The sequence below is a fragment of the Antedon mediterranea genome, chromosome 6, assembly GCF_964355755.1.
Source record: "Antedon mediterranea chromosome 6, ecAntMedi1.1, whole genome shotgun sequence".
Taxonomy (NCBI): Eukaryota; Metazoa; Echinodermata; class Crinoidea; order Comatulida; family Antedonidae; genus Antedon; species Antedon mediterranea.
The window spans coordinates 27,383,659-27,411,368 of record NC_092675.1 but is presented as its reverse complement, the minus strand read 5'-3'; the positions used below and the strand labels follow the sequence as shown (position 1 = coordinate 27,411,368).

Genomic DNA, 27,710 nt, shown 5'->3' with positions numbered 1-27,710 from the left:
GCGATGATGAGGAGACTGTTGTTACAGGTAACGATATCGGTGATCGGTACATGCGGACTAATGAGGGTGTACCCGCCGGTGTTGATGAAGGAGTTGAGAGGGGTAGCCGGGCTACAAGTTGTATATTTACGTACGTAGATGAGGTGGAGAGAGAATTGTTATTGAAATTGGAATATTTAGCCAGAGAAGTGTTTGTTTCTCAAGTGTTAAACATGTGCTGGATGTTAAGTAAAGCGGCTTGTTATGGTTGCGAATTTGATAGGCCTGGTCAAAAATATCATGACTTCTGCTGTATGAAATCTCCAGAAGAACAGATTGATTATTTTTATCGGGAGGTTCTGGATAAAGAGTATGTTACAGACAATACCGTGTATAGTGAGTTGAATAAGTACGAGGAATATTCATTACCACGGTATAGACATTTTGTTTACTTTCTCGTAAATACCTTGACTAATTCAGAGAACCTGTATAAGTTATTGTGTGAGGATATCTAAAACGTGTTTCGCACGTGCCACGGAAAAACGATTGACCGGAAAACAAACAATTAACAATGCTTTAATCCGCACGCGTTGTAGGGAGACAATTGACAGGAAAAACAATTAATATCGCTTTAGGCTAATTACTGTTAAAAGGCTACTTCCGTACTGAGCTGTTACATATATATCGGACCTGATTCAAACGCAGTTTTAAAGTACCAACGATGACTACCTCCTCGAAGTTATTGGATCCTAGAAAATTTTTCAACGGTCAAACAAACGATTTGAGTAAAGCAGCGAAGCCGTCAACAAGTAAAAAATCATTTCACTCTGCCTCAGGAATTAGCGCCATGGATTATGCCGAAATGACCGGTGGTGAACCAAAGATTCCAATAACTTCAACGAATCGGATTTTTCTGTCTGAAAAACGCCATGTAGTGGCCCAGCGCTGGGGTGAAGTTGTTTATGTATGCCTTAGAGAATGTTATCAAACGGAAGAAAATGGTGCCTTCAAACCTGGACCTCTAGGTATTAATTTACCCGTTCTGCTGTGGCAAAAACTTTTTACCAATATTGATTTAATTCTTCAAGCCCTAGCCAACTTGCAAAGAGACATTAACTTGGTGGAGGCAGTAAGAATCCCACTTTCGGACATACTACATGTGGTAGTTAGTAGCTGGAAAGAAGAGCAGTTTGTATGTATTCGCCATTGTTACCAGGCCGAAGAAGGAGGCGAGTTTAAACCCGGCAAAAAAGGTATAAACCTTCCAAAGAGACAGTGGTACAAGTTAATTGAACAACACGGTGAAATTCAAAAGATGATTGAAGAGGTTGATAATGATAATGCGGTTACCGTCGATGGTGGTGGTGACGAAAACGATAACGGAGGACGTTTATTCAATTCAGAGCAACAATTGCTATCCCCTGATTGGTTATCTGTGCAAAAAATAACAGGGGAAAATTTAGATTGTGATTACCTTCAACTTCTTGATAAAGGAACAGCCGATACATTGTTTAAAAAATGTGAGGAAGAGATTGACTATTTTACCGGTGATCTTGCAAAGGTGAAAGTGTACGGAAAGTGGTTTAATATTCCTAGAAAACAGGTTAGTTCCATTATTATTTTATCCGTGGTTTTGTATTAATGACTTGTTAATTACTTGTAGGCCTATATCGTTTCCTTTGTTTTTCTTTATTTACCGCTGGGTAGATGTGTAATTTACTCTTTTACTGTAAATGATTTTATTAGGGCGTGTTCATTTACATCTCACCAAATAAGATTCTTAAATTACTATGTAATGTATGGTTTTCCCCTCTGTATGTTTCGTTTGGCGATTCGGGCCTAACTTACAAATATTCAGGCAATACAGTACCAGCTTTACCGTGGCCACCATTCCTGAAAGATCTCCGCGATCTTTTAAAAACGGTTACAGGGAATTACTTCAATTTTGTCTTGGTCAATCGGTAAATATTCTTGTTTATTATTTTGTTTGTTTTAATTCTATTGTGCAAGTGTTATTTTACTTACATACATCCCCCCTCCCCCAATGGTTAATTGGGTGTTTTTTTTTTAATCTCATGTTAAAATACTTTATTTTCTATTGTATTTTGTCGTTACTCTATAGATATGCTACTGGCAGTGATTACATTGGCGAACACAAAGATGATGAAAAAGACATGAATCACTTTAGTCCAATCGCCTCTGTATCATTAGGGCAAACACGTATGTTTAGATTTCGACATGGTGATGCGCGAGGTAAGAGCCCCAAAAGAATAATTGAGCCAGTAACTGTTGATCTTAAACACGGTACATTATTAATGATGAATTATCCCACTAATGAGTACTGGTACCATTCACTGCCTAAAAATCAATCCATCAAGCTACCAAGAATAAATCTTACGTTTAGAGATATTAAAAGATGAGAGAAATTTTACGCAAACATTAGGCCTAACAGTCTTCAATTCAATAGTGATTGCAGATCTCAAGAACATCAACTGTTCATGATCTGTTTTCATATAGTGTAGTAGTACAAGTTAGATTACTTTTGTGATGATATTTCTACAAATGGTTGTATTATTGTATTGAAGTTAATTCACTTAGATATAGGGCTAATTCCATTGATCGTTAATAATAATGTGATTGTTTGTCATAGTGTGGATAATGATTAACTTTACGAAACAAATAGTTGTATTATTGTATTGAAATTCACTTAGATTCCATTGATCGTTAATATTCATGTGATTGTGTCCCATTGTGTGGATAAAAATTAAATAATCTCTTAAAAGTAAATTGTATTGTATTTCTAATTGTTATAAATACATGTAACAGTTTCTTATGTTTGCACGTTTTTCTTTAAAGCGTTTTAACCGTTTAGTTAGTCATTTCTACTAATTTTAACAGAAAAACAAAAAAACTAGACATTCAACCGGACCCCAAACATTGAAATTTGTTTACAAGCAGGTTATTTCCATTAGCTATTCTAAGGCCTACTTTTTTTTTCTACATGTTTATTTTTCGACTATTTTTAAAAACTTTTTTTATGAATCTTCTGCTGTTTCGTTAGCAATTTTACAGGCCTGTGTCTTCGCTCTGTAGGCTTAACCTTATAACGGTTCTTTGTAAATGTTCTCTTATTGATGGTTACCTATAGCTCTCTCACATCCCTTAATCTAGCACCATTTTATGAAAGATTCCTCAGTAAGGGGTTTATTACTGACGCTAGGTATCATCGACAGGGAATATTAGACAAAACATGACGTCACTATTTTTAAAAGGTTTTCTCATTCAAGAACAGCTGACGTCAATGAAAAATACGTTACAACACGATAACTACCGGACAGCAGCAAAAAACATCAACCAATCACAAATCTGAGCTACTAGTTAAATAATAAATAAACGAAACAAAGACAAAAGAAAAGGAAATACACTAAACAAATCATTTTCGTCTCGAAGTTATATTAACGTAAATTTTTCCTTCACAAAATCACAGGAGACGCGTTTAACGTTTCCAATCACATTATTCAACTCATCAGGTGTAATATCTTTACACAAATCCTTTATATCTTTACTTGTTTTCTTACCAGCTCATATCAAACATGAATATTACTCTAAAGGATTGATGTACGATAAACCCCCCCCCCCCTTTTTTTCTTTTTTTTTAAAGTCTGCATAGCGGCACAAGAAAACAATTGATAATGGAGATAAAAAGTTTGTCTTACATTGTTATACAGTAACCTGTGTTTTTCTTTGTTTACACCATCTCATTGTTTATAATTATGTATGTTAATGTCGATAGTGTTTCTCTAGTACAGTTTATTACTTGTTTATACTCGTAAAGTTGGCAGGCCTCCATGTTGTTGGTATATTTTGTAAAAATTGTATTTATGTTTACTTTTTAAAAATCGTTTTATTTGCATTTTATCTCCTCCTGGTTAAAATGAGTGTGATGTTGCTTAAAAAGTTAACAAGTATAACCACTAAAACGGTTCAATACCTGTAGGAAATCATCAACATTGTAACATGCTGTAAACAATACAAATTAGTTTCACAAATTATTTAAACAATAACACTAACAAATTATTAGAATTTAAGAAAATAAAGGTGTACAGATTTTATTTCGATAAAAAAAGTGTACAAAAATAACTTTACAAAAAATGTACAGAATAAATTAACAACAACAAAAAATCACACATTAAACTAATTCTTATAAAGGTGTACAGTGTACATTGGCCACAGACATTCTTAAAACGAGGTGTACAGCTTTTATTTTAAAAAAAAGTATACAAAAATAATTTTACAAAAAGTGTATAGAATAAATTTACAAAAAAAAGTTCACACATTAAACTAATGCTTATAAAAGTCTACATGTCGATGTGTACATGTAACGTGGCATTACCATTAAGAAACAAATACAAACCAAACACTTAACAGCTAAAACAGCATAGCGATCGTTTTCGTACGTAAAACAATACCTCCAGCAGGTATATCAACTTTAGTATTTTAAGTATAGGGCCTACACGCGACAAACACACAAACACCCTCTTGAATTGTAGGTACAGGCCTTTTGCCGTTCGTAATTCAAACTGTTCGGAAAATTGAAGTTAATATTCTGAGATTAGGCCTATAGTCTATGATTGCATTCTGCCTTCCCTCTCAGGAGCTTAGACTTGTCAACGGTCTAAAAGAGCTGTAATGCAGGATGCGAAACATAACAGTTTATTAATAAACAGTATATTATAACGATAAAGAAACGAATGTACGATACACCAATATAACAGTACAATAACTGATTAACTGAAGACTTGAAGTCTACTGTATTCCTACAATCATTCAAGTAGACATTGTTTGTTGAGTGTATGATACTTTCTCCAAAGAGAATTCGAACGATGTGTTTTTCGGACGTGTTTCTACGGTTATCAGAACGGGTCGATAATAATTTTAAAAAATAAAAACAAAAACAAAACAAAAAACGAACAACCTACTAACTTCCAAAAAATCAATACCCAAATAAGCTGAACCTAACCCACTAATTAATAATCTGTTCCATACATCAAAATCGGCCGAAAATGATCTGAACATTGAAAAGTGGACACGGTCGTCTGTTCTTCTTTTCTGTTTCCACGGCTTGTGACAGCCTCGTTGGTGATAAAGTCATGCGGTTTACACACTTATGATGACCATATCGCATAACATGTTCAGGGAACTTATTTTTCAACTCTCTGATACAATGTTTAAATACAAGTGGACTGGAAACCATTTAGGAATAGGGTTTTCTAATAATAAAAGTTGTGTAAAACTTTAGTTATGGTCAAGGAGAATTGGTAAAGACTTGGAGTAAATGGTCAAAGCCGGTGGCAAATGGTCAAGACCGAGAGAAAAATTAATGTACACCATTTTATAAGTTTATAGTCAATTATTGTGTTAACATTCATTTATGAATAAATCTGTATACGTATTCAATAATAAAAAGAAGAATAACTTTCTTATGCTTAATATCATGAATAACATATCTTTAGTGGTTAAGGTAATATATTATTTCTCTGTATACTGCCGTCACACATATAGATAAAGAGAGACTGTCCATTAATAAAAGTTGTGTAAAACTTTAGTTTTGGTCAAGGGGATTGGTCAAGACTTGAAGTAAATGGTCGAGACTTGGAGTAAATGGTCGAGACCGGGGGAAAATGGTCAAGACAGGGAGAAAATGATCAAGACAGGGAGAAAATGATCAAGACAGGGAGAAAAATTAATGTATACAATTTTATAAGTTTATAGCCACTTATTGTGTTAAATTTCATTTATGATTAAACCTGTATACGTATTCAATAATAAAAAATTAATTTTCCTTCACTTAATATCATGAATAACATATCTTTAGTGGTTAAGGTATTATATTATTTCTCTGTATACTGACCTCACAAATATAGATAAAGAGAGACTGTAACTAAAGGTTTATTGATTATTAGGGTTACAGTGAGAGTTCTATGCAAACATTAAAAGGCCAATTAACGAGCCACCCAACTTAATTAAGTACCGGTACCTAACAAATGCGCTCAAACTCTATGCAGGTTACAACTCTACAAAAGAGGACATTGTATTTTTAAACTAGGGTTAAACATGAAAAAGGTCAATTACTTGAACTCTGAACATTGGAAAAAGGGTTGTGTCAATTGACACTTGAACTTTACCTCTAGACAAGGAGGAATGGACAGTTACAATTTACCATTAAACTCTGGTCACAAAAGCATGGGAGTTTCAATTTTCGACTTCGTCGAAATTTGAGAGCCCCCCAATAAAACGGTTGACCAGAGTTTAATGGTAAATTGTAACTGTCCATTCCTCCTTGTCTAGAGGTAAAGTTCAAGTGTCAATTGACACAACCCTTTTTCCAATGTTCAGAGTTCAAGTAATTGACCTTTTTCATGTTTAACCCTAGTTTAAAAATACAATGTCCTCTTTTGTAGAGTTGTAACCTGCATAGAGTTTGAGCGCATTTGTTAGGTACCGGTACTTAATTAAGTTGGGTGGCTCGTTAATTGGCCTTTTAATGTTTGCATAGAACTCTCACTGTAACCCTAATAATCAATAAACCTTTAGTTACAGTCTCTCTTTATCTATATTTGTGAGGTCAGTATACAGAGAAATAATATAATACCTTAACCACTAAAGATATGTTATTCATGATATTAAGTGAAGGAAAATTAATTTTTTATTATTGAATACGTATACAGGTTTAATCATAAATGAAATTTAACACAATAAGTGGCTATAAACTTATAAAATTGTATACATTAATTTTTCTCCCTGTCTTGATCATTTTCTCCCTGTCTTGATCATTTTCTCCCTGTCTTGACCATTTTCCCCCGGTCTCGACCATTTACTCCAAGTCTCGACCATTTACTTCAAGTCTTGACCAATCCCCTTGACCAAAACTAAAGTTTTACACAACTTTTATTAATGGACAGTCTCTCTTTATCTATATGTGTGACGGCAGTATACAGAGAAATAATATATTACCTTAACCACTAAAGATATGTTATTCATGATATTAAGCATAAGAAAGTTATTCTTCTTTTTATTATTGAATACGTATACAGATTTATTCATAAATGAATGTTAACACAATAATTGACTATAAACTTATAAAATGGTGTACATTAATTTTTCTCTCGGTCTTGACCATTTGCCACCGGCTTTGACCATTTACTCCAAGTCTTTACCAATTCTCCTTGACCATAACTAAAGTTTTACACAACTTTTATTATTAGAAAACCCTATTCCTAAATGGTTTCCAGTCCACTTGTATTTAAACATTGTATCAGAGAGTTGAAAAATAAGTTCCCTGAACATGTTATGCGATATGGTCATCATAAGTGTGTAAACCGCATGACTTTATCACCAACGAGGCTGTCACAAGCCGTGGAAACAGAAAAGAAGAACAGACGACCGTGTCCACTTTTCAATGTTCAGATCATTTTCGGCCGATTTTGATGTATGGAACAGATTATTAATTAGTGGGTTAGGTTCAGCTTATTTGGGTATTGATTTTTTGGAAGTTAGTAGGTTGTTCGTTTTTTGTTTTGTTTTTGTTTTTATTTTTTAAAATTATTATCGACCCGTTCTGATAACCGTAGAAACACGTCCGAAAAACACATCGTTCGAATTCTCTTTGGAGAAAGTATCATACACTCAACAAACAATGTCTACTTGAATGATTGTAGGAATACAGTAGACTTCAAGTCTTCAGTTAATCAGTTATTGTACTGTTATATTGGTGTATCGTACATTCGTTTCTTTATCGTTATAATATACTGTTTATTAATAAACTGTTATGTTTCGCATCCTGCATTACAGCTCTTTTAGACCGTTGACAAGTCTAAGCTCCTGAGAGGGAAGGCAGAATGCAATCATAGACTATAGGCCTAATCTCAGAATATTAACTTCAATTTTCCGAACAGTTTGAATTACGAACGGCAAAAGGCCTGTACCTACAATTCAAGAGGGTGTTTGTGTGTTTGTCGCGTGTAGGCCCTATACTTAAAATACTAAAGTTGATATACCTGCTGGAGGTATTGTTTTACGTACGAAAACGATCGCTATGCTGTTTTAGCTGTTAAGTGTTTGGTTTGTATTTGTTTCTTAATGGTAATGCCACGTTACATGTACACATCGACATGTAGACTTTTATAAGCATTAGTTTAATGTGTGAACTTTTTTTTGTAAATTTATTCTATACACTTTTTGTAAAATTATTTTTGTATACTTTTTTTTAAAATAAAAGCTGTACACCTCGTTTTAAGAATGTCTGTGGCCAATGTACACTGTACACCTTTATAAGAATTAGTTTAATGTGTGATTTTTTGTTGTTGTTAATTTAATCTGTACATTTTTTGTAAAGTTATTTTTGTACACTTTTTTTATCGAAATAAAATCTGTACACCTTTATTTTCTTAAATTCTAATAATTTGTTAGTGTTATTGTTTAAATAATTTGTGAAACTAATTTGTATTGTTTACAGCATGTTACAATGTTGATGATTTCCTACAGGTATTGAACCGTTTTAGTGGTTATACTTGTTAACTTTTTAAGCAACATCACACTCATTTTAACCAGGAGGAGATAAAATGCAAATAAAACGATTTTTAAAAAGTAAACATAAATACAATTTTTACAAAATATACCAACAACATGGAGGCCTGCCAACTTTACGAGTATAAACAAGTAATAAACTGTACTAGAGAAACACTATCGACATTAACATACATAATTATAAACAATGAGATGGTGTAAACAAAGAAAAACACAGGTTACTGTATAACAATGTAAGACAAACTTTTTATCTCCATTATCAATTGTTTTCTCGTGCCGCTATGCAGACTTTAAAAAAAAAGAAAAAAAAGGGGGGGGGGGGTTTATCGTACATCAATCCTTTAGAGTAATATTCATGTTTGATATGAGCTGGTAAGAAAACAAGTAAAGATATAAAGGATTTGTGTAAAGATATTACACCTGATGAGTTGAATAATGTGATTGGAAACGTTAAACGCGTCTCCTGTGATTTTGTGAAGGAAAAATTTACGTTAATATAACTTCGAGACGAAAATGATTTGTTTAGTGTATTTCCTTTTCTTTTGTCTTTGTTTCGTTTATTTATTATTTAACTAGTAGCTCAGATTTGTGATTGGTTGATGTTTTTTGCTGCTGTCCGGTAGTTATCGTGTTGTAACGTATTCTTCATTGACGTCAGCTGTTCTTGAATGAGAAAACCTTTTAAAAATAGTGACGTCATGTTTTGTCTAATATTCCCTGTCGATGATACCTAGCGTCAGTAATAAACCCCTTACTGAGGAATCTTTCATAAAATGGTGCTAGATTAAGGGATGTGAGAGAGCTATAGGTAACCATCAATAAGAGAACATTTACAAAGAACCGTTATAAGGTTAAGCCTACAGAGCGAAGACACAGGCCTGTAAAATTGCTAACGAAACAGCAGAAGATTCATAAAAAAAGTTTTTAAAAATAGTCGAAAAATAAACATGTAGAAAAAAAAAGTAGGCCTTAGAATAGCTAATGGAAATAACCTGCTTGTAAACAAATTTCAATGTTTGGGGTCCGGTTGAATGTCTAGTTTTTTTGTTTTTCTGTTAAAATTAGTAGAAATGACTAACTAAACGGTTAAAACGCTTTAAAGAAAAACGTGCAAACATAAGAAACTGTTACATGTATTTATAACAATTAGAAATACAATACAATTTACTTTTAAGAGATTATTTAATTTTTATCCACACAATGGGACACAATCACATGAATATTAACGATCAATGGAATCTAAGTGAATTTCAATACAATAATACAACTATTTGTTTCGTAAAGTTAATCATTATCCACACTATGACAAACAATCACATTATTATTAACGATCAATGGAATTAGCCCTATATCTAAGTGAATTAACTTCAATACAATAATACAACCATTTGTAGAAATATCATCACAAAAGTAATCTAACTTGTACTACTACACTATATGAAAACAGATCATGAACAGTTGATGTTCTTGAGATCTGCAATCACTATTGAAGACTGTTAGGCCTAATGTTTGCGTAAAATTTCTCTCATCTTTTAATATCTCTAAACGTAAGATTTATTCGTGGTAGCTTGATGGATTGATTTTTAGGCAGTGAATGGTACCAGTACTCATTAGTGGGATAATTCATCATTAATAATGTACCGTGTTTAAGATCAACAGTTACTGGCTCAATTATTCTTTTGGGGCTCTTACCTCGCGCATCACCATGTCGAAATCTAAACATACGTGTTTGCCCTAATGATACAGAGGCGATTGGACTAAAGTGATTCATGTCTTTTTCATCATCTTTGTGTTCGCCAATGTAATCACTGCCAGTAGCATATCTATAGAGTAACGACAAAATACAATAGAAAATAAAGTATTTTAACATGAGATTAAAAAAAAAACACCCAATTAACCATTGGGGGAGGGGGGATGTATGTAAGTAAAATAACACTTGCACAATAGAATTAAAACAAACAAAATAATAAACAAGAATATTTACCGATTGACCAAGACAAAATTGAAGTAATGTCCTGTAACCGTTTTTAAAAGATCGCGGAGATCTTTCAGGAATGGTGGCCACGGTAAAGCTGGTACTGTATTGCCTGAATATTTGTAAGTTAGGCCCGAATCGCCAAACGAAACATACAGAGGGGAAAACCATACATTACATAGTAATTTAAGAATCTTATTTGGTGAGATGTAAATGAACACGCCCTAATAAAATCATTTACAGTAAAAGAGTAAATTACACATCTACCCAGCGGTAAATAAAGAAAAACAAAGGAAACGATATAGGCCTACAAGTAATTAACAAGTCATTAATACAAAACCACGGATAAAATAATAATGGAACTAACCTGTTTTCTAGGAATATTAAACCACTTTCCGTACACTTTCACCTTTGCAAGATCACCGGTAAAATAGTCAATCTCTTCCTCACATTTTTTAAACAATGTATCGGCTGTTCCTTTATCAAGAAGTTGAAGGTAATCACAATCTAAATTTTCCCCTGTTATTTTTTGCACAGATAACCAATCAGGGGATAGCAATTGTTGCTCTGAATTGAATAAACGTCCTCCGTTATCGTTTTCGTCACCACCACCATCGACGGTAACCGCATTATCATTATCAACCTCTTCAATCATCTTTTGAATTTCACCGTGTTGTTCAATTAACTTGTACCACTGTCTCTTTGGAAGGTTAATACCTTTTTTGCCGGGTTTAAACTCGCCTCCTTCTTCGGCCTGGTAACAATGGCGAATACATACAAACTGCTCTTCTTTCCAGCTACTAACTACCACATGTAGTATGTCCGAAAGTGGGATTCTTACTGCCTCCACCAAGTTAATGTCTCTTTGCAAGTTGGCTAGGGCTTGAAGAATTAAATCAATATTGGTAAAAAGTTTTTGCCACAGCAGAACGGGTAAATTAATACCTAGAGGTCCAGGTTTGAAGGCACCATTTTCTTCCGTTTGATAACATTCTCTAAGGCATACATAAACAACTTCACCCCAGCGCTGGGCCACTACATGGCGTTTTTCAGACAGAAAAATCCGATTCGTTGAAGTTATTGGAATCTTTGGTTCACCACCGGTCATTTCGGCATAATCCATGGCGCTAATTCCTGAGGCAGAGTGAAATGATTTTTTACTTGTTGACGGCTTCGCTGCTTTACTCAAATCGTTTGTTTGACCGTTGAAAAATTTTCTAGGATCCAATAACTTCGAGGAGGTAGTCATCGTTGGTACTTTAAAACTGCGTTTGAATCAGGTCCGATATATATGTAACAGCTCAGTACGGAAGTAGCCTTTTAACAGTAATTAGCCTAAAGCGATATTAATTGTTTTTCCTGTCAATTGTCTCCCTACAACGCGTGCGGATTAAAAGCATTGTTAATTGTTTGTTTTCCGGTCAATCGTTTTTCCGTGGCACGTGCGAAACACGTTTTAGATATCCTCACACAATAACTTATACAGGTTCTCTGAATTAGTCAAGGTATTTACGAGAAAGTAAACAAAATGTCTATACCGTGGTAATGAATATTCCTCGTACTTATTCAACTCACTATACACGGTATTGTCTGTAACATACTCTTTATCCAGAACCTCCCGATAAAAATAATCAATCTGTTCTTCTGGAGATTTCATACAGCAGAAGTCATGATATTTTTGACCAGGCCTATCAAATTCGCAACCATAACAAGCCGCTTTACTTAACATCCAGCACATGTTTAACACTTGAGAAACAAACACTTCTCTGGCTAAATATTCCAATTTCAATAACAATTCTCTCTCCACCTCATCTACGTACGTAAATATACAACTTGTAGCCCGGCTACCCCTCTCAACTCCTTCATCAACACCGGCGGGTACACCCTCATTAGTCCGCATGTACCGATCACCGATATCGTTACCTGTAACAACAGTCTCCTCATCATCGCTAATAATTATAACTGTATCTACACAGCTACCTAACGAAAAATCTATACTTCCAGACATAGCGAAATACTGTAACTCCACGTAAAAATAGACGAAACAACTGGAAAGGTCACAAAAAGCAGTCCCTCTTCTTACAATGTCTAAAAAGAAACGGCTCTAAAATATCAAATACAAAACTATTGTACCAAACAAAAAGAACAATGAACAAAAGAAATTAGGATATACTAAACAAAGGCGACCTATGCAATGGTCAAACCGCCTAAAAATAACAATAGCAATCCTCAAACAAAGAACTACCTTCACTAATATATTTAAAATACAAATTCATCACCAACTACAATTATAACCCAGGCCAAAACGAAAACCCCGCCAAAATAACAAACCCCCTTCTCTAACAAAGAATGACCTTTCGCTAATTAATATTACAATAACAGGAAATTAAACAATAGAAAATATAATATATACCCTGGGGATATGACATTCCTTTCCGGTCTGGTACAAAGAATGACCTTTCACTAATTATTATTACAATACCTGGAAATTAAACAATAGAAATATGAAATATGCCCTGGGGGTATGACATTCCATTTGGGCCTGGAATACTTCTGCCCTGGGGGTATGACCTTCCATTCGGGTCTGTATTCCCTCTACCTCTACTGGGGTGTGGTCATATGGCCACTTTAAAAGTGGTGTTTACTAAATTAATGCTAAAAATACGCATTTTAAATTGCTTTAAAATCCGTACGGTACTTGCCGGCACTGGGCCGGGGCAAGTGGCATATTTCTGGAATGCCAGGACCATACTACGTCAATCTATACTATTGTGTTCCCGGCCCGAGGCGTCGGGGTGTGGTCATATGGCCACTTTAAATGTGGTGTTTACTAAATTAATGCCAAAAATACGCATTTTAAATTGCTTTAAAATCCGTACTTGCCCGCACTGGGCCGGGGCAAGTGGCACATTTCTGGAAAGCCAGGACCATACTACGTCAATCTATACTATTGTGTACCCGGCGGCCGGCCCGAGACGTCGGGGTGTGGTCATATTGCCACTTTAAAAGTGGTGCTATTAATACTTAGTAAAATAACACTAAAAATACGCATTTTAAATTGCTTTAAAACCCGTACTTGCCCGCACTGGGCCGGGGCAAGTGGCACATTTCTGGAATGCCAGGACCATACTACGTCAATCTATATTATTGTGTACCCGGCCCGAGGCGTCGTGGTGTGGTCATATGGCCACTTTAAAAGTGGTGCTATTAATTCTTAGTAAATTATTGCTAAAAATACGCATTTGAAATTGCTTTAAAACACGTACTTGCCCGCACTGGGCCGGGGCAGGTGGCACATTTCTGGAATGCCAGGACCATACTACGTCAATCTATACTATTGTGTACCCGACGCGAGGCGTCGGTGTGTGGTCATATGACCACTTTAATAAAAGTGGTGTTTACTAAATTAATGCTAAAAATACGCATTTTAAATTGCTTTAAAATCCGTACTTGCCCGATCTGGGTCGGGGCAAGTGGCACATTTCTGGAATTCCAGGACCATACTACGTCAATCTATGCTATTGTGAACCCGGCCCGAGGCGTTGGTATTGTCGTAATATCGGAACTAAAAAATGTAAATCTGTGATAAAATAGGTACATCTACACTAGGTCTACTTTGGTACGAATTTGGGCCAGCCGGTCGGCCGCGGCCTAGCGAACGTCGAATAAAGGCTGGTTTCCTGTCGACGTAAGAACATCACTTTTGTTGCGACTACGTCGATTTGTCGTAAGAAATGCGGATTTTACAGGAAACCGATTACGATCGAAAATTTATAAAATCGACGCAACGTAAGAAAAATGGTAACGACAAACGATTTTACAGGAAACCGATGACCTAACAATTGTTGCGTTACGACATTTTCTTCCGATTTTACAGGAAACCGGGATTTTTTATCTTACGCTTGAATGAACGCCCTTGCGTCACGTTTCTTACGTCTCTTACGAAAGTTGACTTGAAGTCAACTTTCGCAAGAGACGTAAGCGCAATCGTAACAAGTAACCAATGAACGACAAGAGTTATGACGTAATGTGTATGTCTTTATAGTGAAATAAAGCCGGACAATAACATTTGTATGTATTTACTACTATAATTTTAGCCCACTTTACGATGTTGTACATACTTTACAAATGCACAGTAGTTTCAATATAGGCCTAATAATTTTCTAATCTGGGAGTTTACAACTCATATCAAAATATAATACTCTTATTTAATTTATGGACGTGCAATAAACAATCAGCATCGGTAGAAACGTCGCGAAAATGAACATTTGCAACAAGATAAGATATAGAAAGCCCTTTTGTAAGCAATATAATATTATATGTAACTTTAAAAAAAAATTGTTTGCTTGATTTTGTATAATTTATATTGTTTTGTTAAATTTATTCTTATTATAGGCCTGTAAATAATGGGTATCTTACTGCGGTAGTACTATCTCATGCTCGATTAGATATGCTTATAGGCCCATAGGCCAATGCCTAGTCTAGGGCCTAGGTAGGTCTAATAATAATAATAGGAATCTCGAAATGATTTGCCTTTTTTTAATTTTGAAAACTATTTAAGGATAGGAGGCCTAGAGGGCCAGGATAATTAATTCATATTTTGATTCATACAAATAATACATAGGCCTACTAGCCTAGGCTAGGGGCCTAGGCTAGTTTGATTGTTTGGTCAAATCAATTCCTATTAGTACAGTATTAATTAAGTATTTTACTAATACTAGGGCCTAGCCTATCTACTGAAAATAACATGTTGGTGTGCTGCACTGACACTGGTGCTGAGAAGCTACAGGTACAATAAGAACATTCAACATTTCGCGCGAAAAATGATAAAACCCGCTCTAAAAAGAAACACCAATCAGAGATGTTGTTTCAAATACGTCATAAATCCGACCGACGTAAGAAAAAAATTTCAACTTTCGTAACAACACTAAAATCGACGTAAGCATACGACGTGTGTTTCACAGCCAAAATTTCAACTTTCGGGAGCAGCATAACTACAGATGTTTCTCTGCGGCCCGACACGATCTTGACTAAGGTCAACGACGTCAAGTTTTTCTCAACTTTCGTAAGAGACGTAAGAAACGTATGAAACGCAAGAATCGTTGCAAAATTCGACTTCTTACGTCGACAGGAAACCAGCCTTAAGGAACCAACTTCACGAATGAATGTCGAATAGGGAATAAGTAACAGCAGGAGATTGGTTGGTGGCGCACGGCATATTTACCGCTGGGAAATTATCATTTTCGAAATTTTGGCCTAGCCTAGCGAATGTCGAACGTCGAATAAGGAACCAACTTCCATTGACGAATGTCGAATAAGGAATAAAGGCTGGTTTCCTGTCGACGTAAGAAGTCGAATTTTGCAACGATTCTTGCGTTTCATACGTTTCTTACGTCTCTTACGAAAGTTGAGAAAAACTTGACGTCGTTGACCTTAGTCAAGATCGTGTCGGGCCGCAGAGAAACATCTGTAGTTATGCTGCTCCCGAAAGTTGAAGTAACCAACTTCACGGCGCTCAAAAACGGCTCCCTTTGTTTGTGCCACCAGTGTAGCTCGGCGGCAAAATCGGCGATCACGCAGCACAGAGATGCCAGGTCTAGAATGGGTATTATTGGCTAATCGCATCAAATTAAGGATGAGGCACAAATCTTGCTGTTTTATAAAAGGTAGGCCTGACATATATGTCTATTATTATCTCTTATTACTATAGGCATAGGCCTACAAACTATGATCAAAGATCGACAACAAAATGGAGGCCTCGCCGCTCGCTGCATGCTGGCTAGTAAGCTAGGCGCTTCAGCCTTGGCTTTCCCCACCTTGCTAGCTGATTGATTACATGGCTGTGTACGACCGCAAATTGTCTTATTGGCCTCTACATAGTACTAGCCTATAGTAGGCTAGAAACAAAGCCCAAAAATACTATATTATTAACCTATTATTAGCCTACATGTCATTACCACACAAACGAGATTTATTTCCATTCATTCATGATCACTTTTGTTATTTTGGCCTACTACTAGGCTAGGCCTCTAAAGTCTAGCCCTAGGCCTCTAAAGTCTAGCCCTAGGCTTCTAGTAGTTGTAGGCCCAAACTAGCTACAGTAGTACTACTGTTCTGCATGTTGTATTATCACTACTCTAGCTAGTGTCGTGATGACATGCATGGCTGCTATTTTAACATATCCTAAGCCTAGGCTAGCCTACTAATCTAATAATAAAGCAAACTAATCCATGCTGTTTTAGTCTGTCTCCGTTTCCTTAAACTAAATATCCTATATTTCTTAATTTTCCTTCAATTTTTTTCATACACAATTGCAGGTGATTTCCAGTTTACTTGAATACAACCAACAAGGCTATAAACCAACCAAAAAAGTACAGCAGTACAATTTGAAGGGTAAATATATTTATGTATACTTTCTTTCTTGGAATGATCCAAAAAAATAGTTATTTATATGGCTTTTGGCCCAAATAATATACAATGTAACAATTCAATCAATAACATTAGAGTGCGTTTAAGAATTCTGTTCTACGTTAAAATGAAAAAAATATATATATTTTCCAAGCTTAGTAATGAGATATTTGTAGTAGACATAAGATAAATATATTTTAATTTAGAGGGGTTATTTGTATAAAATGAAAATATATTTAGTTCTAATATCTGAATAAAAGGGACAAACTAAAGTGAAATGATACTCATCTTCAATAGAGAGAAATGGCGAACCGACGCACGTCTAAAATCCGAGTGGGTATAAAATCATAACAAACCGTTGAGGGCGACACATTTCCTATGTTTATACACGTGAATCATGGCGTTGTCTAACCAATGTTGTTGCTGTAACGCTCATAATTCTTGTTGTATTTGTGTATTTACACAATAAATCAATGAAATATGTATAAAAGTCATCCATCATTCACAATCATATTCCTAAAAATATCTCATATCTGTAGGTCTACATTAGACTTGGCCTATAGTATTATAGTAGAATGGTGTTATCAAGCATCATTACTGGCGGTAGCCCCCCTGCAGGAAGCATCACTAGCCACATAACAAAATGGCAGTTGTCAAGCTGAAACTAATGCTAGTCCTACATCTACTAGAGAGGCTCTATTTAGTCTTACTACCTAGCTAGGAGACGCCTAGCAGCACCCTAGCTAAAGTAGTAGTAGTGAGTACAGTACGCAATAACGAATTTCCAATATTATTATTTTTATAATAACCGATAATCCGTGCTAGGCTCAAGGTACTACAGCATACATGCCAACTATCTAGGGCCTAGAGCTGGGTACAGTATATAACAAAAACACGTCTTAATTCAATCCAAATTAAAATAAAATATGTTAAGATTTGCCCATATAACATTAAAATTTATAAGGGTGTTGCAAAAAAAAAAAGATACTGCTATTATGTGTGTTTTAAACGTTCTTTTCTACCTCCCTTTTTAACTCAACCCATCGGAATTTCCCATACAAAAACATGTGGCGAAATGGTTTGTTTACAATCTATACCCACTCGGTGAAATTTGAGTGACGTCATCGCGGTTCGCCATTTCTCTCTATTGCTTGTAGAGAACATAATTTGGATAATCATTAATTAATAAATTGATTAATACATGATTCCATCTTCCTTTTTCAGTAAAACAGTATATAAATTGATACTTGAGATTTGAATTTGATTTATTCCTTGTACTACCAGTATATTGTTTATTTAATCAATTTGTTTTGGTTTTTCTCTTTCAGGACTAATTTTGTCAACATGACTAAATAAAGAAGGTGGCCATAACTTCATAAATATATTACTGAATAAATGCTAGATCTCCATTTTCATGGACCTGTAAAAAGGAAACGGCAGGGATATGCTGACATTTGTGTAGATGTAGGGGTTATGCAGGTCGTTAAGACCTTTGTGGGGTAATTAACTACAGTACTGCAGAATTGAAAGTAACTACTGTAATTGTAAATATTAAAGTTAATAAAATAAACAGTTAAACAATAAGTTCTGTAGTTTGTGTAATTTGTTTTTGTACTGAAATTTACCAGTTGGGAAAATTCTCAACTGGGAAAAATGTACAACTGGGAAAATTTACAACTGGGATTGATCAGACCAGTTGGAAAATTCACAACTGGGATTATCAGACCAGTTGAGAAATTTACAACTGGTAAAATTTACAACTGGGATTATCAGACCAGTTGGAAAATTCACAACTGGGAAATTCACAACTGGTAATTGTCTCAATTCACAACAGGGAAATTTCCCAACTGGTCTTCAACTGGAATTTTTACCTGGGCTTATTCAAATAAAACCTATAGAAGGCCTATGACACACTATTTTTGTGTAGTGGAAAGTTGATTGAGTACTGCCTACAGTACATACTGTTAAATTCAGCTTTCAGCCTGGAGGCCCTGCCAATTGGTGGTTTTAGAAAGTTGACAGTGGAAGACTCTAAATAATGTTGTTTTAAAAGTTTAAATTATGATTAATTTAAATTAAGTTAATAAGTTATAAAATAGTCAAAATATATTGCAGTGACAGTATAATCAGGGACACAAGGTATGCCAGTTAACAATGTATAGTTTGTTTGTAAAGTCTGTTCTAATGTTTAGAATACAGGAAAGGGCCTAACTGCACAAAGAATTTGAACCTTATACACTGTATATTTTTTCTTTCATTGCATTGTTGTGGCTTTTCTTTTTGATGAAAACTGGCGAAATATGAGATTTCCTTATTATTATAATAATTCTTAGATTTTATACTATCAATTGAAAACTAACTGAGGTATTCAACTCTGATCACTATTAGTTTAAATGGGCATGCAACCTGACCTCATATAGATGTTTTTTCGAGAATTGTATGGCTTCCGAGTTGTTAGTGACGGGTGTCGTTTTATCTTTTCCTGCCTTTTAGGCCTCCAGAAAAAATTATACTTTTAAATTTCTTTTTGACAAATGGTTAGAATTCACTAACTAGGTAGTTCCTGTATTCCATGGGTATCTACTAGTTCTGCTTTAATAGAATAGCCTGATTGGCCAACAGTAGCCAACATTGTCAATACACAATATAAATTAAGTTGGATGGGTAAATTGGCAACTCTTCCCTGACAGGGGGCCCAAGTTTTCTCTTGATCACCCTGGCCCCCTAACTGACACCAGTGACCCTTGATTGTATCATCTACAAAACCATCCTGCTCTAAATGTAACAAACTGGGGGAAAAAATAGATGAAAGTATAATGGCACAAGATTTTAAAGAGAGAGATGTTCTATTTTAAAGTACTGTACTGTATTGTAAATAAAGAAAGTCCAGTTTTGACCATAAATTTAAAGAGATAATTCTTTAAAAGCTCAACTCAAACCATGTTTCTTTAAATAACGTTAAGAGACCTACATTCCATATGTCCGTCATAGTTTCTACTTTAATTGCTGTAACACTGTGGCAAAAGCAGTTTGTAAGCTGTAATGATTAATATTTATGCTTTGCTGGTGCATAAAACAGAACACTTTCACAGGTCGATAATAAGATCATTCAAAATCATGCCTTTTTTGATATGTTAAAACTGTATACTATAGACATTTCTAATGGCATATAATATTTTTGTTTTAATATAGAAAATATTTTTTTTTAAATCAGACATGATAGCCAAAAATGATAAATGTTAATTTAAAGGAGAACAAAATTCATCCAGAAACCCATTGTCAGGTTTTTGGTTTATAAATGTAACTATTTTTTTCCTCTTTTTTTATGGATTAAAATCATTATTATTAAGTGAAAGTGAATTAAATTGTTTTTTAAAACTACAAAATGGCCAGTTCATTTGCCAGGTTTTGTTCGACAATGCCTCTTTAACAGTCATATTAACTTAAATGTGATTTAAAAGTCATGAATATTAAGATACATTTGGCTGAACTTGAATAATAATTTGAGAATTCTTAAAAGGCTGAATTTCTTAAAAAAGAATATGGTAATCTTTGAAGGACACTTGTCAATATAGTTTTCTAAAAATAAAACTTTCTTTTTTAAATCTCAAGTCAGATTGATTGATTCCTATATGATAATTAATTTGTTTTCTTTGACATTTATCATCATTTTTGTTTTATACCTAATGTAAAACTAATCAAGTTCACTTTTGGGTTACTTATACAAAATAAAAGATGACATTAAATTAGATGGATGGCTCCAACAATATCAGATATTAAAATACTAATTCCCTATGTTGTGATTTATTAACATGTACTTACTCATACATAGTGTACATATCTTAAGAAAATAAGTATATTGAATTGTATGTATTTGGTTCAAGGTCATATGGGGATAATTGGACATAAATATCATTTTGTCTTAAATCTCTTGCTTGTTTTTAATTTCCTGAAGCTTCATAAACATTGTTTGGTAAACTACTTTATATCTTTGAACTTTGTATATAAAGCTTAAAATGCAATTTTGAGATCTGTATTATATCCCATTTATGGTAAAGTCAGAAACATATGCCTGTTTTAAATATTATTTTTAGAAAAAAATGTATGTATGTATGAAACATATTCTTTTTTTTTTGGCTATTACAATGCTTATATAAATTTTTATTTTTTATTTTATTTTTTCTTTATACTGTATGGAACGCCGTTTATGCAACATTTCGATGATAAGAATTGTATGACGCGATATGTGAATGAAATGCATCGATATGAATTGAATGGCGCGATATATGAATGAAATGTTTTGAATTGAATGCTTTGAATTGAATGTTTTGAATGAAATATTTTGAATGAAATGTTTTGAATGAAATGTTTTGAATGAAATGTTTTGAATGAAATGTTTTGAATGAAATGTTTGAATTGAATTGAAAAGTCAAACTATTGGTGGCGTATGTCATTCCCGCTCGCGATTTTTTTCTCAACCTCTTAGGCCTAAGCCTGGGTACCCTCATCTCTTTTCCACGCTGCCTTTAGAGAGAATCCTAACAGACCTGGGTTTGGAAATATGTATTCCACTGTTTCAGGTCTGTTTAGATTCTCTGTAAAGGATCCATATTCACCAGACTATTTAACCACAGGACACATTGCATAGGATACAACTTCACATTCAATTCGAAAGATGAGGCAATGAGTCTTGCCTAAAAGCAATCAATATGAACCCATGCCTCCTCTAACATGCAAGTCAAATATCCATTACCATTATGTAATAGGCTACTAAGAATCCAATTTTTCTCTTCCTTTTTCAGAATGAAGAATTCGTTCAATATGGCATCATTTATATTTACTGCCATTATCATGTTGCATTCTCTTGCACACGTCTATTGCAATGAGCAAGGTAAGATGATTGTCAGTAGGCCTACTTATATAGCATTTATACTTTACAGTTCGTCACAATGATTGTTACTTTAAAGTACCGTTATTAACTGTGTTCACACACACACACTGCTAAGTCTGCATAAGATTTAAGCTTATCCAATTTATATTGTGACTTACAACCATCACAACTGCTTGTGTGATTAGAAAAATCTCTCTTTATAACCCCAATAAAACACTGATTTATGTCCAAAAACACGTATCCGACGTAACATTAGTTAGGGGTGGATCCAAGCATGGAGCAAAACATTTTTCCTCCATGATCCAAGGTTCCATGTTTTTCTAATCCGGTGGTTGGGAGCGGAGAGAGTGTGCAGTTTACTCTGTGCTTCCAGATATATAAAAGGAAGACTAAGTCAGTGAACAAACTATAGGTTGCTGTACAAAGGTAAACATATAGAGTATAATAGTATAATTTGACACTTTGCAATATTTTTTATTACAATTCATGTCTTTGTTATACTACAGTAATACAGTTTTCGGAAACTATTTTATTCAAAGGTTATAAACTCTTGATGATGAAACATCCTTTCTTTCAGTGGTTTTATTTAATGGACACAGTAAAATACCTTTTATTCCTGCAACAATTGCCAATAATATTTTGATTATTCTATTTTCAGTGGTTTTATGGACCACTAATCTTGTTATTTAATGTCATTTGAATGGAAAGTCAATCTCTGTGTATTTTGTAAATAAATAAATGTACACAACACTACTTTTTCTTTACTGTCTTTGCAAGTATTAAACAGATTGGAACCAAGGGAAAACTTCAGAACCCTTCAAAATGTCCCCTTATTAGTAGCATCTTCTGAATGGGGTGTCCCAAAGGAGGGCTACACTCTATAAACCTTTTAATACTGTATAACATTTTATTCAAGCCATGATTTACAGTTTATATAACAGATGCATAAAGTATCCTATTATTTAAATTGTTGTTTTTGTATCGGACTGTTTCTTTGAAGTTTGAAATGTATAAAAGTATGTTGCAAAAACAGGTGATTAATCATAGTACGGGAAAATTGCGTGTTTGTGTTCCGCTTTGCATCGAGGGACTTCAAACAACAACCTCCGATCAGATATCTTCATTCCATTTTTTATGATGCGTAGAAAAATATTTTCAAACTTCTGATAACAATCTTGTGGAATTTAATATCATACTTTGAGATTCATCTAGAGAGATGTTTTTATAATGTATTCTGTGATAGGTTTGAACCGTGGATAGGATTTTTATAGTATCTTCTTTTGAACTGTGCCACTATTCATATAATGTTTATCTGTATATTTCTAAAATTGTATTCTTACTATCTGTGTATTGATGTGCATGATAAATTTATATGGGATCAAAATATAAATACAATAGAAGATAATTCATTAATAATAGAGTGTAATCAATCATATCACACATTACATTGTAGACAGGTATTACAACACATTTTTGATAAAAAAATATTTATGATCATACCATAGAAATTTTAATGATGAATACATTCAAGTTGATCTTGAACAGAATTTTACAACTTTGGATAGATACTGTTAGTAGTAGATAATAACCGTATGCATAGGCCTAGGCTCTGTCTACACTATCAAATTTAAAGTTTGAAAAAAACAAACTGATGTGCCCAAATATGGTAGTCATATGCAGCATTTTTTTGTTGTTACATATTAGTTTGGTAGTGTAGACAGAGCATTACTCTATTGCTGTTAACTGGCAATTTATAAATTAGACCATACAGTATACTTTGTCACTGATTAAGGACCCATTTGGAAATAATTCATGCCTAAAGATTTAAAAGTACCTTAAATTTTAGGTCTAGTTAAATTTGTTTGTACTTTAACAGTCTTTCCAAGGGTGTCACAGTGGAAAGCAGTGATGACACTGAAACATCTGGGAGACTAGTTAATAAAAAAAAGGAGTTGAACAAAAACCAAATGTGTTTTTAATAAATTTAGACAAGACCTACAAATCAAATTCTACCTAACCTGTTATTATATATCAACAACAAGATGTTTTGTAAATGTTGCTCACTGAAATGCTCAGATGGACTATCTTTAACTTTAGGGCCATGCTCAACCAATGAATAAAAATTACCTTTTTAGGCTAAAGCTCTGTCTACACTCTCAAACTTTATATGAAAAAAAATTTGATGTGCCTATTTTTGGGCACGATTACATCATATCACTACCATATTTGGGCATGATGACATCATATCACTACTATATTTGGGCACATCAAACTAGTTTTATACTAGTATAGCTTTAGTTGATGTGTGTTTATAGGATATTGCAGCACAATAGAGAAGAGTTTCAAGAATAACACTACTCAACAAATGAGAAAATAATGTTTATAATTGCTTCAACCGAACCATGTCTTACGTAAATGAAGCCCTTTAAGCCTCATGTAACAGGATGTGATACATTGTTATGAGACCTTTAATGCTTGGAGTTCCCTAAACAGTTAAGTTGAAATGAATCGTTACGTAATTACTTACTGAATGTTATCAAAAGTCCTAAAAGAAAGTACCATTAGCAAAATGGCTGAAATCTAGTACATATGCAATTGCTCCTACACTTCCAACTAGCCATTGAAATTAGCTCTGCCTGTTAATAGTCTTACTAATAATATTCATTTTTCTGGAAACTGATATCCGCAATCTAAACATCACATCAAGCATAGACTAATTGACATGTATCTTTTCATTTAAATAATGTGATATTTATGTTAAAATGTAATGAGCTGTATATTACAAATTTATAAGACAATTAGTTTAAACATTGATCAGGACATATTTTCTATAAAGTTCTGTCGACCACTATCAAACAAAAAAAATGTGATGTGCCCATATATGGACATGATGATGTCATCTACCTCACTACCATATTTTAAGCATATCACTACCAAATTTGGACACATTACACTTTTTTTGTCAAACTAGTTTGATAGTGTACAGTACGTTCATACTAATATTGTATTAATGATTATTTCATCTGTTTGGTTCCACTACGTTTTGTCGATTTCAAATTTCTGTAATTAATGCAAATTTTTTTTTAATGCTTAAAAACGTTTAATTGTTGATATTGTAATTTGAACATAAAAGTATAATGGAATACTACAGGGCTTCTTTTAACAATCACCAGATTGTCCCAAAGCACTTAAAATAAAAACAAAATGAGATTGAAAGATTGTATTACAAAAAACTAAAAATAGTATTATTATATAAATAAAAATATTATTCCTTACCCCCACACCAAAATGATTAAAGGCAACGTTGTATCATGAAATTTGCTAATAAATGAGCTTTTAAATAATTTGAGTCAAAAGAGGGTGAAAGTTTGACAAAAATTGGGAAATCGTTCAACAAAGGAAAAGGAGTTTGTAACATATGTCTTAGTTGCAGAAACTTGGTACAGGTAGCAATGATTTGTTAGAGGAGCAAAGGCGACGAGATCGAACATATTAAGGAACAAAGTTGGGTGATATAAGATGGTTCTGGAAAAAAAAACTTTAAATGTTAAAACAAGGATTTTAAATAAAATATAGCAATGGCATAGTCACAAGAATTAAAGTGGTGTGGTGGCCGACAAAAAATAAAAGAGAACAATCCCTTGTGTGGTCCAGGGGTTGTCAAAGCCCTCTGTTTGGCCCTGTAGCACAATGCTATAGTAAATGAGGCAGCTTCATGGTTGCTACCAATCCCAGATTCCTGAGTTCTTGCAGCTTTATTAGAAGTATTTAGTGTGTTTCTTATAACAAGCTGCAGACTTAAGCCTGTTCGCACAGGACTTGAAAATGATAAATTTAACCAGTAAATTTTACTACTGTTTGCACTTGCATGATTTCACATAGTTAGTTTTACCGTGATGTTAAAAGCTACGATTGAATTGCATGGTGAAAGTCTTTTTTAAAAACTGAGTCACACGTCAGCATTGTTAGTTTTACCGAGACCAAGGTAAGTTCTACCGAGCAGGCGGTGTTAGAAATAACCATTGGTGTTGGTTAATTTAACAATGTTCGAATTGGAATTGGTCAACTTACTATAAAACAACATTAATATGTAAAATTTAGTTATAATATTAAAGAAAACTATTCTCCTCGAGTATATTGTGGACACTTTTTTTTTCATTACATTATTTTTATGATATTAATTAACATGACATTTTGAACTTTTTTTTCATTATTCAAACAAAGGAAATATATTTTAATAATATTAAAATTTACTCTCGCTTGACAGCTGTATTTTTCAAATTTTCAATTTAAATGATGAAGGTCAAACAGTTCGAAATTGTAACAAATACTGTTTTACTACAGTGAAATGTAGATTTAATATTATTTTTAATTAAGATCTTTATAAATAATTGTTACCCTTCAATCAATTTAAAATTAGCCAAAAGAAGAAAATGGCTTGAAATGTTAACAAAATGATTGTTTCTACATATCATACTGTAAACATTTAATTTTTATGCTTCAATTAAATTTAGAGTGTACTTTAATTGAAATTGTTCCAAAAGAAAAATGACTAATGATGTACTGACATTCACACAATTTAGGATTAGGATGTACTGTATAGAGTTAATATATATTTGTCATCATTCTTTTATTAAACATTTAATTTTTACGCTTCGATGAAATTGAAAGTACATTATTTGAAATTTTTCCCAAAGAAAAATGACTAATTAGGTAATGACATTTCATCTCGCTAAGATGCTATAAATTGATTTATACCAGGTACATATAAACATTCACATTGTCTTCTTATATGGCATTTTGCCAAGTAGCCTATATTACTTGCTTTGTATGTTTCATTGGATAATAAATTCTCCACAATATTTCAAGTAATTGTTTATTTTTAGAAATATAGAAAGACAGACCATGCCTATTGATTTTCAAGAAGCAAACATATTTGGCACATTTGGCAATATGACCCCACTCTATGACTCCACTCCTATCCCCAACCCCTCAAAGTGCGTAAACATTCTGGAATGTTTTAGGACAAGATTTCTTCGATTTTTAGGTTGCTTTGCTAGGCATGATAAACAAAATATTTTAAAGTTTTAAAGCGCTTTGAAAAAAAAAAATTTTGGGTTTAATTATATAAAGATTGACAATAATTGTGAAATGGCATGAGATATTAGGTGTGTGGCATAAGAAGTCAAGAAGCTTGAGCCTCACGCCAGATTTGAGAAACTTGATGTGTGTGTGTGCTTTTTTGTAATTCTCACATTCTCTATACATAAACTCAACTACTGTATGTTAGTTACACCAAGGAATTTTCTCATATCATAGGTCACTGTAATTGCCATATTTATTTGCTATTAAGCATGTATTTAATGTGATGAAATTAATAAATAACTTTAAGTATAGAATATCAAATAATCTACAACCCTACCTGCTGACAACAGTAATAACTAACAGTTTTGATGTTCATAAAAGTCAGCTTATCAGGCTTATAGTGAAAAATATCGCGGTAATTTAATATGAAAATTATATTAACTGTAAGAAACATCTATCAAATAAATCAACTAAATAGAATTAAATTTTCCAAGAAATTTATTAAAACGATTTATCTGTTGGCTGTGAAGAGGGGGTGCTAGAGGCCCAGGAGAAAAGAGGAAAGAAGATCAGATGTCTTAAACTGGGTATTTCAAATTTGTTAGCATTTATTACCGACGTATTCTCCTATATATTTTTATGATGAAATCTTCAACCCAAATGTAGGGTAATGAAATTCAAACTACTATAAATTCATAATTCTTCAATTAGTTATTGTAGTTTGTATAATTGAAAGTAAGTAATATACTTAACAAGGCCATATACATGGCTGCAGTCGCGTGCTCA

The 27,710-nt window shown here is 33.7% G+C and overlaps 1 protein-coding gene across 1 annotated transcript in view; it reads left to right on the top strand.

Moving 5' to 3' along the window:
- LOC140050989 (interleukin-6 receptor subunit beta-like) overlaps nt 1-27,710 on the top strand; it is a 133,568-nt gene that overhangs the window by 13,201 nt on the left and 92,657 nt on the right. Inside the window, exon 2 of the mRNA XM_072096041.1 lies at nt 21,751-21,839. Coding sequence (XP_071952142.1) covers nt 21,752-21,839 — 88 coding nt within the window. The 5' untranslated portion in view covers nt 21,751. The remainder of the gene's footprint in view (nt 1-21,750; nt 21,840-27,710) is intronic.